Consider the following 15,370-nt stretch of genomic DNA (forward strand, 5'->3'; position numbering starts at 1 on the left):
TCGTTCAAACATTAAGCGCTTTGAGTACCTAGAAAAGCGCTATATAAATGTAATGAATTATTATTATTATTATAGTTCACTTAATCTCTGATTTATTTGCAGAGGTGTCACATCAAAATAATGCGATATTTTACAAGACAGAAAACAAAAAGGGCCCTGGATGAGTTCTATATTTGCTTATAATCCAGAAAACAAACATGCAAATGTCTTCTTTGCCAATGATGAAGTATGTGTGCAGTTACAGCATGCTTAAACCCCGCCCCTGATGATGACATCATTTAATGCCATTTTAATAACTATTTCCTCAAACCTTGCAACACAATATACTTATGTTTTGACATACATTATTATCCACAATGCACAGTTTGCGTTTTCAATGCTTTTATTAATTTGAGGAGCGTTTCAGAGAAGATACTGAAAAGAGATTAAAGTTTAGAAGAGATTTGATTTCAGAATAACATTTTTGACAATATAATGTCGGAAAAATGTAGTTCAATCAAAGTAACTGTGGAGCAGCATGACGGTCTTGCGGGTCCTTAACACAAATATAGGGCAGTGAGTGTGAACAGCGCGTATCGTTCCAGCAACGTTTAGCTGTAAGGTGAAATAATGAAATAAGTTATTCTGATCATTAAAGTGGTGTTAGAATCAAAATGAAATGGAATATTTAATTTAAGGCACTTTGTAATATCCAAATTGAGTGATTTCATGTTACTGTATGATGTAAAATTGTAGGATTGTAAATGATAATTGAAAGTATTAAAAAACAGACTGCATTCTTACAGGAATTGTTGATCTCCAAACAGTTCTGAAAACCATTTGGATTTGAGTTAGGTTCTCCAGCGCACCAGTGGGTATACAGAAACACAGTTCCGTCACTCCACATCCAATGTCCATCCTAAAGAGTGAAGAGAGTGAATACAAAGAGTGCACTACAGTTGTCAGACTTTAGTAAGAAGCCAATTAAGTTCAGAATTGAAGTAAAACCATCTTCATTAGAAACTTTGCCTTTACTGTTTAAAGCTGAATTTTTATTTTTTAGACAAACAAAAATGTCTCTTTACACTCTCTTTACAAAAATGTTGGGTTATTTTTTCAGAATGTTGGTAGTTTTCTTGTGCTACCCAGAGCTTGGGTCAGACGTACCAAACCAGGGAGTGTGTTATTTATTGCAGGCTTTTGCCACAGGTCTCTTCAGGAGAGAGTGCAGCACCGTCAAAATGGTGTAGGCCTATGTCTTCAGTAAAATACAGGTTTGTGTACATTTAATTTTATCTTTAAATTGGTTATTTTCCAGTATATTGTTTACATTTTATGCAAAGCAACATACAGAGGTGCGACGTGAGTCACCTTTTACACTAGTGTCGCATGATTTGCGTCAGTCTTTTCGCCTGATGACTTGCATAAAGTTTTATTCAAATATACAGAACATAAACACGTATGATATTAAAATATGTTCTCAGAACTGTGCACTGATTGTTTATGGACATGTTATGTAGTCAGTCAAAGCATATTTCGGCTATGAGTGAAACGCAGGGCGGCCCACAACTAATCCTAAATCTACCAATGCTAGGGTGGAAATAATTTGGCTGGGTCGAAATTCGGCACAACACCTGTTCGAGATCCAGCGCCGTTACGGTGGAAACGGGACAACAGAGACTTGTCGATTGCACTTGAATTACTTATAAATGTTTAATTTTTACTTCTAATATTTCTTAAACGAGCTTAAATGTTGTCAAAATGTATAAAAAATATATTAAATATACTGTACTGTAAAATATGATTGAAAATGAAGGAAATTATCATGCAAGCCATGTATCGAGTGTTTTACAAACGTTTATAGGATTTAAGTTAATCCGTAGACGTTCATTCATGTATGAAGGAAAGAAATCATAATAAAAAAGAATCAACTCTGATGGCTTAATCAACCCATTATGCTGGGTTAAATAAACAACCCAATTAGCTGTAAAATGAACCCAGCATGAGTTCCATCCTTTATTTACCCAGTCCTTGGGTTGTTTTTAACCCAGTGTTCTTTTAGAGTGTAGGACACAGGTTTGAACTTACTATAGCATCATGAGCACCAATCCAAGTAGGTGTGGAAGAAGGCACCAGACTCAGCAGGAAATCATTTTCCTGTTTATTACGCACAGATGCGAGGTTCGCTCCAAGACTTTGACAGTTTCTCTAAAGAGACAGAATTTTTTTTATTGTCAATATACAAAATCAAATGTTTTGTAGCATAAAGCAAAAGTGACAACATTTTAGACATTTGCAAACAAAGTCTGCTCTAACTGATCTATTGATAAAATCCTCGTAACAATTTGCACTAAAGTTAAGTAAATTTTACTGCTACTGCTCTGTACAACTTGCCTGTTATCAAGTAAAATCTACTTACTATTGAACTTCACATTCATTTGACATTTAATTGAAGTAATTAAGTAAATATGACTTAATAATATTTATATTTAATTTAATTTCACATATAGAATAAAGAAACATCTACTTAACTAACTTCAGTAAATTTAACAAAATTAACTTTTTACTCAACAAAATAACACTGAATTAAACCACACATTTAAAAAGTATGCTTAGAAATATCTAAATAAATAATACAATACATATTGTATAAATTCCATACTTTATCTAAGTAAATAAAAGTAACAAACTACACAATCGTACACAATGACGGTAACATTCGATAGATCGTTTTTGAGTATGACTGTGTTATTTTGCGTGGAAAATGTATCCAGATGTCACAAAACGGCAAGTTTTAAACCTAACAACAAAAGCAATGATAAATGCAGCTGGAAAACCTTTAATTATTCATGCCCCAGTGCATGCCCCATTTGTTTTTTTTAATTCTTGCCTGAACTAGCTTTTCCATGTAGAAATTACATTTGTTTTATCTGTATATTTACTTCACCAGAGAATAATTTGTATCAGTTTAAATTAATAATTTGATACAATGCACTTATTGTGTACATAAATGTCTTTACATCTGTCTTTTAAGATGTAGTTAAAGGCACCTAATATTAAGTTTGACCAAATCATCTTGTTGTGCACATTACCTCTGCTTTGATCCATTTAGCCGGATGAGAAAAGTACTTGTAGCATCGGTGTTCAAATTGTCTCCATCCCTTAGGGCATTTTCTGTCTAAATCAACTGCATCCAGTCCATCCAGGCCATTAACATCTCTTGTAATGGCATTTCTTGTCACTGCAAAGAATTTGTTTTTATTTTTTATTTATGTAGCTTATTTTATGTTTGTGTGATTATATGCTGAAAATATGTGTACTTTATACACTGTAAACTCCTTAATAATCATGGAATTATTAGTCAATAGAATATTTCATATTTCCAAAATGTTTATTTTTTTTTCTACAAAATAAATGTCTTGGTTACCTTCTGTATTCACCATGGAGAAGATGATGAAAAGAAGCAGACAACTTTTCAGCATTGCCATGATGAACCTGAAATCAATAAGCAGGAAAAGTTCAATGTCTGCATGCACTCATATGCTGCACACTGCGATGCATTTAAAAGACAAAGCTCAAAAATACTTCAGGTAGAACATTTATTCAGAAAGTTTCTGTTCCAAAAACTCACCTTGGTTTTCAAATTGTTGCCTTTAGCCAGAGCCTGTGCAATACAGTTATATTCTCATATCTATTGAGTGAAGAGGGGTAATATTTATACACATAATATCAGGAAATAACAACCGGTGTCCTGTGAAAAGAACAAACGTTACCATTTATGGCATATTAAAGGGTAAATAAACCCCTGGTCAGAGCCTGACTCCACCCACTGGCAATATTTAAAAAATGCTGGAAAAGTAGGCAGAGCCCAGTGGAGAGGAAGCGTGCATCTGAGATGCATCTCTCTGTAGGCAAGGGCATGGTTAGCTGGTTCCCTCTGACTTCAGAGGACACCACAACTTCCAATAGGAAAATTCAACTGCAGTAGCCATTTGTCAACCTGAAGAGGGCAGCACTCAGTCGTTTTTACACCATATATTGTAGAATTAAAGCACTTTAAACCCAAATGTCAAAAAAATTACTTGAATCAATGAACAGCATTAATAAAGCCTCAGTTTTACAGATCATTGACTAAAAAAAGTTGTTTGAGGGTTTAGTTACCCTTTAAGAATGATAGAGAGGTCAAATGTATGTGTGTGTCTTGAGTTGTTTGCTTGCGAGTGTACCAGGGTTCGAGGTTCTTAACCAAAAAAAAAAAAAAGGGTAAAATTTACTTATTTTTTCTTTTGCACGTTTTTGCACTCCTATTTTTTTAAGTAAATGTGACATGTATGGACATTTAACTAAGTTAGGTAAAATTAACAAAGACCATAAGTAAATTTAACTGGGCCAGTTAGAATTTGTGGAGTAATTTATACTTACTCATTTGAAGTTTACTTTGCAATACTCACTATATACTAAATACTAAATACTCAATACTCAATATTTCACTCACTCTTTGTTTGTAAATCTTACTCAAACAATATACACCGAAAAAATAACTTGTAGGATTTACTTGAAATCCTCGTAACAATTTGCACTACATTTTAAGTACTTTTTACTGCTACTGCTCTGTACACTTACCTGTTATTTTCAAGAACTGTACAATTTGACATTTAATTGACTCTTAACATGTAATTGAAGTAATTAAGTTAATATTACTTAATTATATTACATAACTAAAGTAGCTTTTTACTCAAACAAAATAACACTGAATGAAACCACACTTTTATGCTTAGAAACATCTAAGTAAATAATACAATAGTGTTGCGGGTGATATCAAGGCAGAAAAGTTGTGAATCAAGGGGGTGTGGTTAGCCCAGGGGGCCAATGTTTCATAAAACACTGAAGCTTCCCCGGGCGCCGCCATTGATTAGCAGACCATCACCTGCTGTTAGCATGCCATTGACTCCCATTCATTTTGGCGTCACTTTGACAGCGAATAACTTTACATCTGAGGCATTTAAAGACTCCATTTGTCCATTATTTATTTCTAAAGAAACACGAAAATGTATAAAAGGCTCCATTACCTTGTAGCTTATATTAGGTATATTGTCTAGACTATTATATTACTAGACTCTATTGTCTAGTCCGCCTGGGCGCTTGAGCTGGTAATCAGGCCCAAAAGAAATGGGAAAGGCCCTTGGAGCGGACTAGTTTTCTTTTCCTTTTTTGTTTGTTTGTATATTGTTTGTTCCCCCACTATTTATTACTGCAGCACGAAGATGCTACAGGCCTAGTGTTTGAACAGAGGAGCTATTTTTTGCATGTAATTTACTTTGGATTAACTGAGTGATTCACAAGGTTTTGTTTAATGAATTTAACTTATGGGTTTATTTTGACTGTTTGATTTCTTTGATTTCTTTTTGATTTGTGGTGTAAAGGCTCCTTCTGTTCAGGTAGTTTGTGATGAAAGCATCCTCGTGTGTGTGTGTGATATATCTTTGTGTAAGCCAAAAATAAATCTTGGGTATTTTTCTATTTAATGAAATGGGTGTGACATTTTTTAGGCGTTCCTAGTAATGCCGACCAGCTGTGTCTAAAATCGTCCCCTATACCATTAAATAGCGTATGGATTGCCACTGCTGTCACTAATAGCCGTTTGTCTGCTGTCTTTTAGCTATGGAGCTATTCTTGTGCCAATAAAAATGAACGTAGCTTTTCAAGAAACTAATGAAAATATAAATTGAAACTAAATAAATTATCTCTAAAACTAAAAAAGAATAAATCGCAGGCAAATTTTTTTACTTCGTTTTTAATACACTGCATGTTTTGCTAACTATTTCTCATATTTCAGTCGCTGATCTGAACTTACAAATGCGCTTCCAGAGTTTTCATTTACATTTCTGAAGTTTTCGTTTACGCTCCCTGAGTTTTCGTTCGCCGTTCTGACACATTTCTCTCGTGGGGGCGGGGCTAGTAGCAGTGTGTTCTCATTGGTTACTGAGCTTTTGATTGATAGCTTCGTGACCTGGAAGTGAAGACGTCAGTGGTGTGTTTATGTGTGGATGTGAGCGTCTGTAATCGCAGTTTTATATTTCATTTTAGTGATATTAAGTTATGTTTTTTTTTTTTAATTTTATCTGTATTTACCTGCTGCTACTAGTTGGCAGAAGCTTTTTAGGAGCACAAGAGATCTATTCAGTCTATTCAGGTGTAATTGCACATTAAAGTACTGTCTGTATATAATACTTAAAATATTGTAGTGTCCAATGTTTTCGGAGAATATTTGTTTATTCCTGATGATTATTTTGCATGTTAGGCTGTGATTAGGTTCAGCTGTTACAATTTGTGTGATATATTCAGCCGTCAAGAAAGTCAAACCTCAACCAGGGGCACGTTCAAGTTCAAAACGGTGCGCAACGTTTTGCTACGGTTTCCGGGTTGAACGTCATGTTTCCTGGAAACGGCGTGCACCGGGGTTTGAGATGCGTTTTCTCTTGTTTGGTGGGTGTGTCAGAACCAGTGGTGTAGTCTACGTGATACGCAGGTATACGCCGTATACCCACTAGAAAAGGCCAAGGATTTCCGTATACCCACTTAAAAAATCGTGAGGATGCGTAACAACTTCGTTTTGTGTCAGAACTTTCACTTTCATTCATAAATTCACCCCGTCTGTGTTTGCGAAGCGACACCGAATCGCGGAATCCAGTCACAAATGGAGCTTGCTAAGCAGAACGTCACCGAATTTGGCTATTTTTGAATGAATAAATCAAAAGTAGGGATATGATATGGACCAGTGTCTGTGAATATTAAAGTTAAAAGAGACTGCAATTGTTCTACGCGTCTCTGGGAATGAATGAGCGCTCAATGTGTGCTCCACTACACACACACACACACACTGAAGCACGCGTGATCACGCTCGTGGTGTTTTCAGCGTTTCACTGTATTGAGACATGAGCTACTACATGTGCACTTCATCGCAGAGCTGCTATGAGAGTCACTTCACGAGAATTTCACCATTTCATTTGATAAAAGTCATTCATTCGTTTCATATACAAACACAGAAACTGTAATGTCTTTACGACAACCTGTCAAAATAAAAGTTCGGTATAACTTGAAGAAATTATAACAGAAATATATTACTATTGCACAGTAGAGTATACTTCAAGTAGGCCTAATAATAATAATACTTTATTAAAACACACAGAAACTCAAATGTCTACAACCCACCAAAATAAAAGTTCGGTCTAACTCAAAGAAATTAAAAAGAAGTAAAAATGAATTTTAAAATAATAATAATAATAATAATAATAAAATCTATTAAAACGTTATTTTAAGGGAATATCACACAAGTTTTCATACATGTTTTAATTTAAAGAGTAGCCTAAACTTGCCAAAACAATAACACCATTTTTTATTACAGTATATTACAGTATACTCACTATAAAAAACTAGACTACACCACTGGTCAGAACTGCAGTCCAATCAGCAGCAACATGTATATAAAGCACGCGGTATTAAAGTGAACTCGCACAATGGGTTCAAGGAAAGTAATTTACAAATGTCTTCGATGCAGCTCGGTATACACAACAACTGAGGATATTAGAAGACATGTTTGTTTTATTGTAAAAATATAGGTTATCAACATAATGATGTAGTTGCTTATATTTTTAGCTTCATTGCAAGTGTATGACATTTGGTATAGAAATAAACAATGGTAATTAAGTGCTTTTCCTAAAAAGGAGAAAGAAAATACAGGGTATTAAAACAGTATGAACTACAAATAAAGTCAGTATGTGAGGCTAAATAGATGCGCTTTAGTCTGAATTAGGTAAGATGTGTGCTTCCATTTCAGTTTCAGCAATCCCTTCACTCGATTGGGATGTTCTCTTTTGTTCTGGGCGGCAAGTGCAGTAACTGTAACATCGGGCATATTTTGTAGTATTAAACACATATTTATACCGACTTCATCAGGCTCCGAAAATTCACAAAGAATGGCCTTCTCAGCTGCCATAGTTGCAACTCTTGCGTCATCAGAACAGTGTGTTCAACGCATCACCGTTTCTGTTTAAAAAACGTTAAAAAACGTTGTGCAACGTTTTGTCGGGGCTGAACGCAGCCCAGGTAATCAAGGATGGCAACCATGGCCATCACACTACTCATTGTTAGCATGATATACGTTTACACCATCACAAGTAATGATCACTTAAATAAGAGGAATTTAAACAATATGAAAATTACAGTCGTGGCCTGCTGTCAGATACAGACCTCAAAGGGCATTTCATTACATATGTAACACAAAGAATGCTCTTGCTGCCATTTTTTAAAATTGATAATTGTATTTAGTTATTTCATTTAATTAACACTATCTTCTAACATTTAAAATTGTAAATAGATTTTAACAATCATCAACCGTTTCAATCGTGACTTATACAACCAGTTAAATAAATGTAATTGAAAATATGAATTCAAATAAATGTACATTCTTTATTGTCACTAAAGCATATACACAAGTATCAGAGTGAAAGTCTTGGATGCAATTATGTTGTGACCAGAAAGACCAGAATCCACAAAACATTAACTGCATAATATACATGTAATGCACAGTATTCTCATGATATACATTACTATACAAAATGCACAATTACAAATACAGAATACATTTTAAAAATTCATATACATTTTAAATGTTGCAATGATTCTTTGAGCAGTTCCTGTTGCAGTACAAGTAACAAAGCAGTGACTGGACACAAGCAGTGCAAGGATAGTCCACCCAAAACATGAGCATTCTCTCATCATTTACTCTCCTTCATGCCATCCCAGATGTATATGACTTTCTTCTTGACATAAACATAGACAACGATTTTTAAGGAAATAATCCATCTCTGTGAGTCCATAATACAAGTGGATTGTAACCCATGTACGCAAGACAGTTGGTCGGAAGTGATTTTTAATAGTTAAAACAGTCACATTATTATTATATATTGTTTGACTTCAGAAGGCATTGATTCATCCACTGAGAACGCATGGATTACATTCACGCTCACTGTGTGTGGTTTTTAAAGCGTCTTTAGGACTCGCAGAGATGGATTACTTTCCTTACAATCTTAATTCGTGTTTATCTGTAGAAAGAAAGTAAAATGCATCTGGGACAGCATGAGGGTGAGTAAAATAAGAGAGAATTGTATTTTTGGGTGAACTATCCCCTCAACATTCATATGCTATTGGTATGCTAATCCAAGATCAGCATAGTTTAATAAGAATAAAGTGCAACCTCTTGTGTACTTGTGAACTGTGTTTGTTTTAATCTAGAGGAAATTGAAATATTTGCTAGTTTATATTAAAATAAATCAGGTGTCTGAAGATCAAGATCCCAGTCATTCAAAGGTGATGTTTCTGAACAAAGTAAGATTATTGTCTGAAAGGGACAGTGGATCTCTGGTACTATCACTCCATCCTCTGTGTCAGCATCAGGCTCATTCAGCAAAGTTGCTCCGCTCCCTGGAAAATGAGAGAGGAAATGTATTATAATCTAACAATACAAATTGCTTTGAACTCCCCATACAGTAACAAGTTGCAGACTTAAAATATTTATTATATTTATATTTAAGGGATTTTACAGTACTAAATATTTACCTCGGAGTCAAGCAGCATTTATCATCTGTAATACTGTTGTGTAACCAGTAGATGGCTGTATTGCCCTATATATAAACATATGGATGTGTATTCCCTAGTTGCTGGATGTTTTCAGTCTTAATTACTTGCATGTATTAAGTTTTTAATTTGGACATATATTTATTATTAAAGACTATTATAGATTTAACATTTGTCTCAGAAATGTTCATTTGAAGTGCACTTTTTTTCATTATTATTAGTCAAATATGGACACAGAAAAAGCATTTTGTTACTCATACTAGATATATATAATAGCTTAATCAGTCATCTTTATCACACAAAAGTAATCAGAATAAATATTGCAACCAAGCCGATACTTCAAAATAATTGAGTGTTTACATATTACGAACAGAGACGTGGTCTGTGGTCAAGTCGTGTCTCTCCTCTTTCAAAAACTTTGTATCGCAAATTAATCAGCAATTGAGAAATTCAGGTTTAAATAGCTTTATTGGCATGGTAAAAAAGGCTTTACATTGCCAAAGTTGAATCAGGCAGTGATTGACAGCGCTCTCGTCCTATGGCATCGGTCATTGACTGATACAGTACAGATAGGCTACTGTACAGTACTCTAGCTCAATGTTGTTTGGGGTGGCTGGGGGCAAATATGATCTAATCGAAGCATATATGATCTAATCGAAGACTGTAACCGAATGTAGATAAACAAGTCATGTAATGATTGGGCTAACAGTTAAAGCAAGACAACACAGCTCAGCTGTATAATGTTATGGGCTCTCACTGAGCTCTAAAATGCCTCTCCACCTGAAAAAGCCAGTACTGTAATATAAATAGTATTAGTATAGTATAAAAAAAAAAAAATCAGACTTACCACGAGTAGGCTAACGTTATCCAGTATCCTCCTGATCGATATAGCGACGATGACTAATGATAAATATCATTCGTCTGTGCTATTCCTTCTATAAGAGATGATCTCAACAATATAGTGTAGCAGCAAATAAATACAGATAAACGTAATATCACTAAAATGAAATAGAAAGCTGCGATTACAGACGCTCACATCCACACATAAACACACCACTGACGTCTTCACTTCCAGGTCACGAGGCTATCAATCAAAAGCTCAGTAACCAATGAGAACACACTGCTACTAGCCCCGCCCCCACAAGAGACATGTGTCAGAACGGCGAACGAAAACTCAGGGAGCGTAAACGAAAACTTCAGAAATGTAAATGAAAACTCTGGAAGCGCATTTGTAAGTTCAGATCAGCGATTGAAATATGAGAAATAGTTAGCAAAACATGCAGTGTATTAAAAACGAAGTAAAAAAATTTGCCTGCGATTTATTCTTTTTTAGTTTTAGAGATAATTTATTTAGTTTCAATTTATATTTTCATTAGTTTATTGAAAAGCTACGTTCATTTTTATTGGCACAAGAATAGCTCCATAGTTAACCATCACGTCACCTCAGCTAATCACGCCTTTTTGCTTTTTGCCTATTTTCATTAGGCTTGTTTGAGATGAGCTAAATCTGCGCAGAATCGATCACCGGTGATCAGCGCGAGATGCATGCCGGTTAGAAATGTGTCCGAGTGCGGTCCGCCTTGCTCTGATGTCATGCTGACGTATGTCAAAAATCTCTCGCGAGCGCAAGGCACACCTGTCGGATTCTGCAGTCGAGCGCAGTTGCTCTCCACCGACTGCGCTGATCAAAAGGTGTGTTCGACATCGGCTGCGGCTGGATGTAACCGATCGGCGAGAGTAGCCGCGTGCAGGCGGGGAGGAGCTGCAAACAGAGACGTGAAGTCGGACACTTTCTGGTTCCCGTAGTGACCGCTCACGTGGTGTTTGCATACTTTACCACAGCTGAAGTGAAATAAATGCAATATTTGCCTAATAATGCATAGATGTTTCAGAGACATTTTCATTCAATACTTTATGTACTGCTTCATACAGCGTATGTTTGAACAAGAATAAAGTTCAATATAAGCTACTATCAATGAAGTGGAGTCTACGTTTTTTAATCAGTTTTAATTTGATAAACATGACACAATATAACATCGCAACTACATGAAAAGAGTGTTTACTGTTATAAAAAACTGATTTGTGAGCTTTAGAGGAACTAAAGGTGTTCGAATAAACACGAAACACACGTGATTGTTGTCATGCAGTGAATCCGGCCAATCGTGGAACAGCTGTATCGTCATCAGCCCACGTGCAGCCCAGTGCAGCCGCTCTTGAGAAGCTGCGCTGGCTGAGTTCTCCGGCTACTCTCGAATCGCTCTCGCGGTACTTTGATGGCATACGTCACAGTCACGTGGCGTCGGCGCTGTATCAAGTCGGACAAAATTTCTAACCGGCATGCACTGCTTCAAGTCAGCCGCCGACATAGACAGTAAAAGAAATGGACACAGCGACCCCATTGGAACTCAATTGAGACAAGTGAAGCCCATTTTCAGCGATTTCTTAGCACTTCCTTTCCTGACGCGCAGACTCAAACCGAGCAAGGCGTTACACGGACCACGTGAGCAACCCGTCTGCATTCTAGTAGCTGTGCCAAGAGAAATCTGAATCATTCCCTTCCGAATCTTGCAGAGACGGAGAGTGTGAGTAGGAGCTGTTCATAAGCTTGGAGCAGGAGAAACTTTTGCTAGGTATTCTGATTAATTATATTGTCATTTTGCCTCCACGTCCCCCCGATTGCCCGCGAGCTTCTCCTCCCGTCTATACGGTAATCTCTCTAGTGTGCGACAGAGAGTCGCGTGGTTATGACGCAATCGTTAGCCTACTTTTACAAAAACTGCTTCTACGGGTCCATAACATAAGCTACAAGGTAATGGAGCATTTTATACATTGTCGTGTATCTTTAGAAATAAATAATGGACAAATGGAGTCTTTAAACGCCTCAGATGTAAAGTTATTCGCTGTCAAAGTGACGCCAAAATGAATGGGAGTCAATGGGATGCTAACGCAAGTGAAGTTCTGCTACAAGATGTCGGCACCCGGCCGACTTCAACTTCCGGTCGACTTCCTTCCCGCCTGGCCGCCGATCGGTCTGCGCAGAGCTGCATGAAGTCGAACAAGCCTAAAAGCATGATGGGAAACGACTTGCTGACGACACAGCTTAATGCTCATTGGTTTAAACAACTGTGATGTATTGTTCTCTTTTAAAATGTTTGATTTTAAAACTCTGATATCATGTTTTATGTGTATACATTATGTGTGAATATTCCCAAACTATCTAACAGTGCGATCTCTGTTTATGCAATGTATTTTTTATAAAAAAAACAAGAAAAAAAAACACATGTCTGTATTAAAGAAAAAAAGACTGATAAACATGTATTTGGAATGGAATTAAATAAGTAGGCTACTTTGGGTGTCTTGTTTATTATATTTATTTTCATATAAAAGCAACATAACTTAAATTCCATCCAGTTTATTAGCAACACTGTGCACGAGCGTGAATCCGGTGAATCCCGCGATATCCGCCTTTGATCTCGCAGGTGTCAGATCCACTGCGAGAAGAGAGATCTGTCCGGCTTGCCTGCGCTTTTTTCACTCCTCCTCTCACTGCAGCCGCCTACTCTCGACTACATTTCAGGCGAGGCAAGGCGCATCTCAAACAAGCCTATTTATCCGTGAGTGACGCGATACCAAGATGGCGATGGCTGGCTCCGCCCACTTTGGGCTTCAAAAATGCTCTTCAGAAACCTACGGGTGATGTCACAGACACAATGCCCATATTTTGATACTGTCTATGGCTCTGAACCACTGATTCGAAACAAAATATTCGTAAATGTTTAGAAGTTTCATGAAGCAGTGTTTTGAAAATGCCCATCACCATGCAGATTAATGAATGTTCTTACTCTGTATCAACAAAACAAGGTCAGAAGTTGAAATTATCTTCCAGCCTTTGATCCGGCCTTTAAAGATGTAATATTTGTAATGTTTATGATGAACAACTTTGACTCTTTTATTATACCCTTAAATTATAATTTAGGCCTATGCATGATTCAAAGCTGTTTATCAGTTCAATAAGTAATATTTAGTTTTCTGTTCAAATACAGGAATTTATTGGTGTGACAGTTTTACACTTGTGGGGTTGCTGCATACAAGTATAGCCTACAAGAAAATGAAAACAGCAACACAACATAATTTAAGAAAAAATTAAAACACTGCAGTTAAGAAAGAAATGTAAAATGGATGACATTAAAGAATAAAATGAAATATTCTAGAATACTGGCCCAATGGCCCAACACACCAGATTTGAGTAAAGAACCCTTTACAATCAAGCTCAGAGTCGGCTAAAGCATTTCAATCATTAAACAATTAGACCATGCTTAGTTTAAACTGGAAATAGGCCTATTTGCCACAATATTTCTGACATCTGTTCTGTTTTCTCTGTTTAACCTCTTGCAGCTCTGACGTCATTGACCAGAAGAACAGCAGCAGCTGCAGAAGCCACGTCCATCAGCACAGTGACAACCAATCGCAGCACAGCTTCAACTGAATCACAACAGGGGGCATGGACTAAAAAAAAAAAAAAAAAAAAGAAAAAAAAGCGCTTACGATGAATTGAATTGAGATTTTAGTCTCTGTCATGAACTCAAAAAGATCTTGTTTTCTGCTCCATACAAGAAAAATAAAGTAAAAACTCTTCAGAAAGACACAAGTACACAATGAAAGAAGCTCCTTAATTCTCCTAAAATCAACTATTTAATTCAGTGAATAAATGGCAGTGAATAAATATCAGCGCTGACATCAACTAATATCATCATCAGTGCTGTGGTACCTGCACATGTGTGACAGAGTGTGTTGATGTCCAGATGTGTGGTCTGGTTGCTGATGGGATTGTTCAGCACACAGCTGTAGGTGTTTTTATCCTGATATTCCACCTCCAGAGGTAGAGAGAGACTGATGCTGAGATCACACACACTGATGCTGGACAATACACTGATTCCTTTGTACCAGGAGAGAGTCGCATCACACACATTCAACACTGATGAACACACCAATGAACAATTTGATGATGATGATGAAGAGCATTGTGAAGAGTTACTGATGATGACAGGAACAGGCAGACGAGCTGGAAAAGATGAGATAAATAAGCAGAAATATGGATAAATCTACAGTTATTTTTGGTTCATTGTGTTGATGAGCAGTGATTGTGTCTGTCATCTCACATAACATAATTAAACATTTCAATATGTAAATAGCTAATGAAACAAGAAGCGCAGGAGGAATTACATCTCGACTCACCATAGACAGAAACACTGAATGTTTTTGATGCGTCATATCATTACGCCTGCTGGACTCATGGTATGGCAGCAAAGTTTCTTGATTATTACGCAGGAATGAGAGTATAGTTCCTAGCCATATCAGCCTAGAAAATTGCAACTTTTCATTTTCCGTCGGTCTTAGTACACGATGTAACTACAGAAGAGTCAAGTTTTAAATAGGAAAAATATCTAAACTCTTTGTTCATTTTTTTGAGAGAGATGCTAATGGTCTTGTCCGGTTCAATTCATTATGCTAAGCTATGCTAAAAGTGGGACCCCCAGACCCGGAGATCGGCTGAATGGATTCCAAAATGATAAAACTCAACTGTTTAACTCTGGGGGAGTTGTAAAATGAGCCTATTTCCAAAAAAAGTGGAGTATCCCTTTAACTCATCCAAGATAGTGCACACACATTAGGAGTAGTGAGTAGTGAACACACACACACACTCCAAACAGTGGACACACACACCCATCCATTTTGGGGTTATGTGCCTTGATCA

General features: G+C 36.5%; 1 protein-coding gene across 1 annotated transcript; it reads right to left on the reverse strand.

Annotated features, from left to right (window-relative positions):
• Positions 1-354: 354 nt before the first annotated feature.
• On the reverse strand, positions 355-3,745 carry LOC311070660 (ladderlectin-like). Its single transcript, XM_084094664.1, has 6 exons — positions 3,611-3,745; positions 3,407-3,474; positions 3,072-3,220; positions 2,068-2,187; positions 784-898; positions 355-594 (listed from the first exon to the last, which is right to left on the reverse strand). Exons 2-6 carry the CDS (start codon positions 3,465-3,467, stop codon positions 497-499), a joined length of 543 nt encoding a protein of 180 aa, XP_083950790.1. The 5' UTR covers positions 3,468-3,474; positions 3,611-3,745; the 3' UTR covers positions 355-496.
• Between the last annotated feature and the right edge of the window lie 11,625 nt (positions 3,746-15,370).

This window comes from Abramis brama (assembly GCF_963993115.1).
Source record: "Abramis brama genome assembly, chromosome: 20".
In the NCBI taxonomy this organism is placed as follows: Eukaryota; Metazoa; Chordata; class Actinopteri; order Cypriniformes; family Leuciscidae; genus Abramis; species Abramis brama.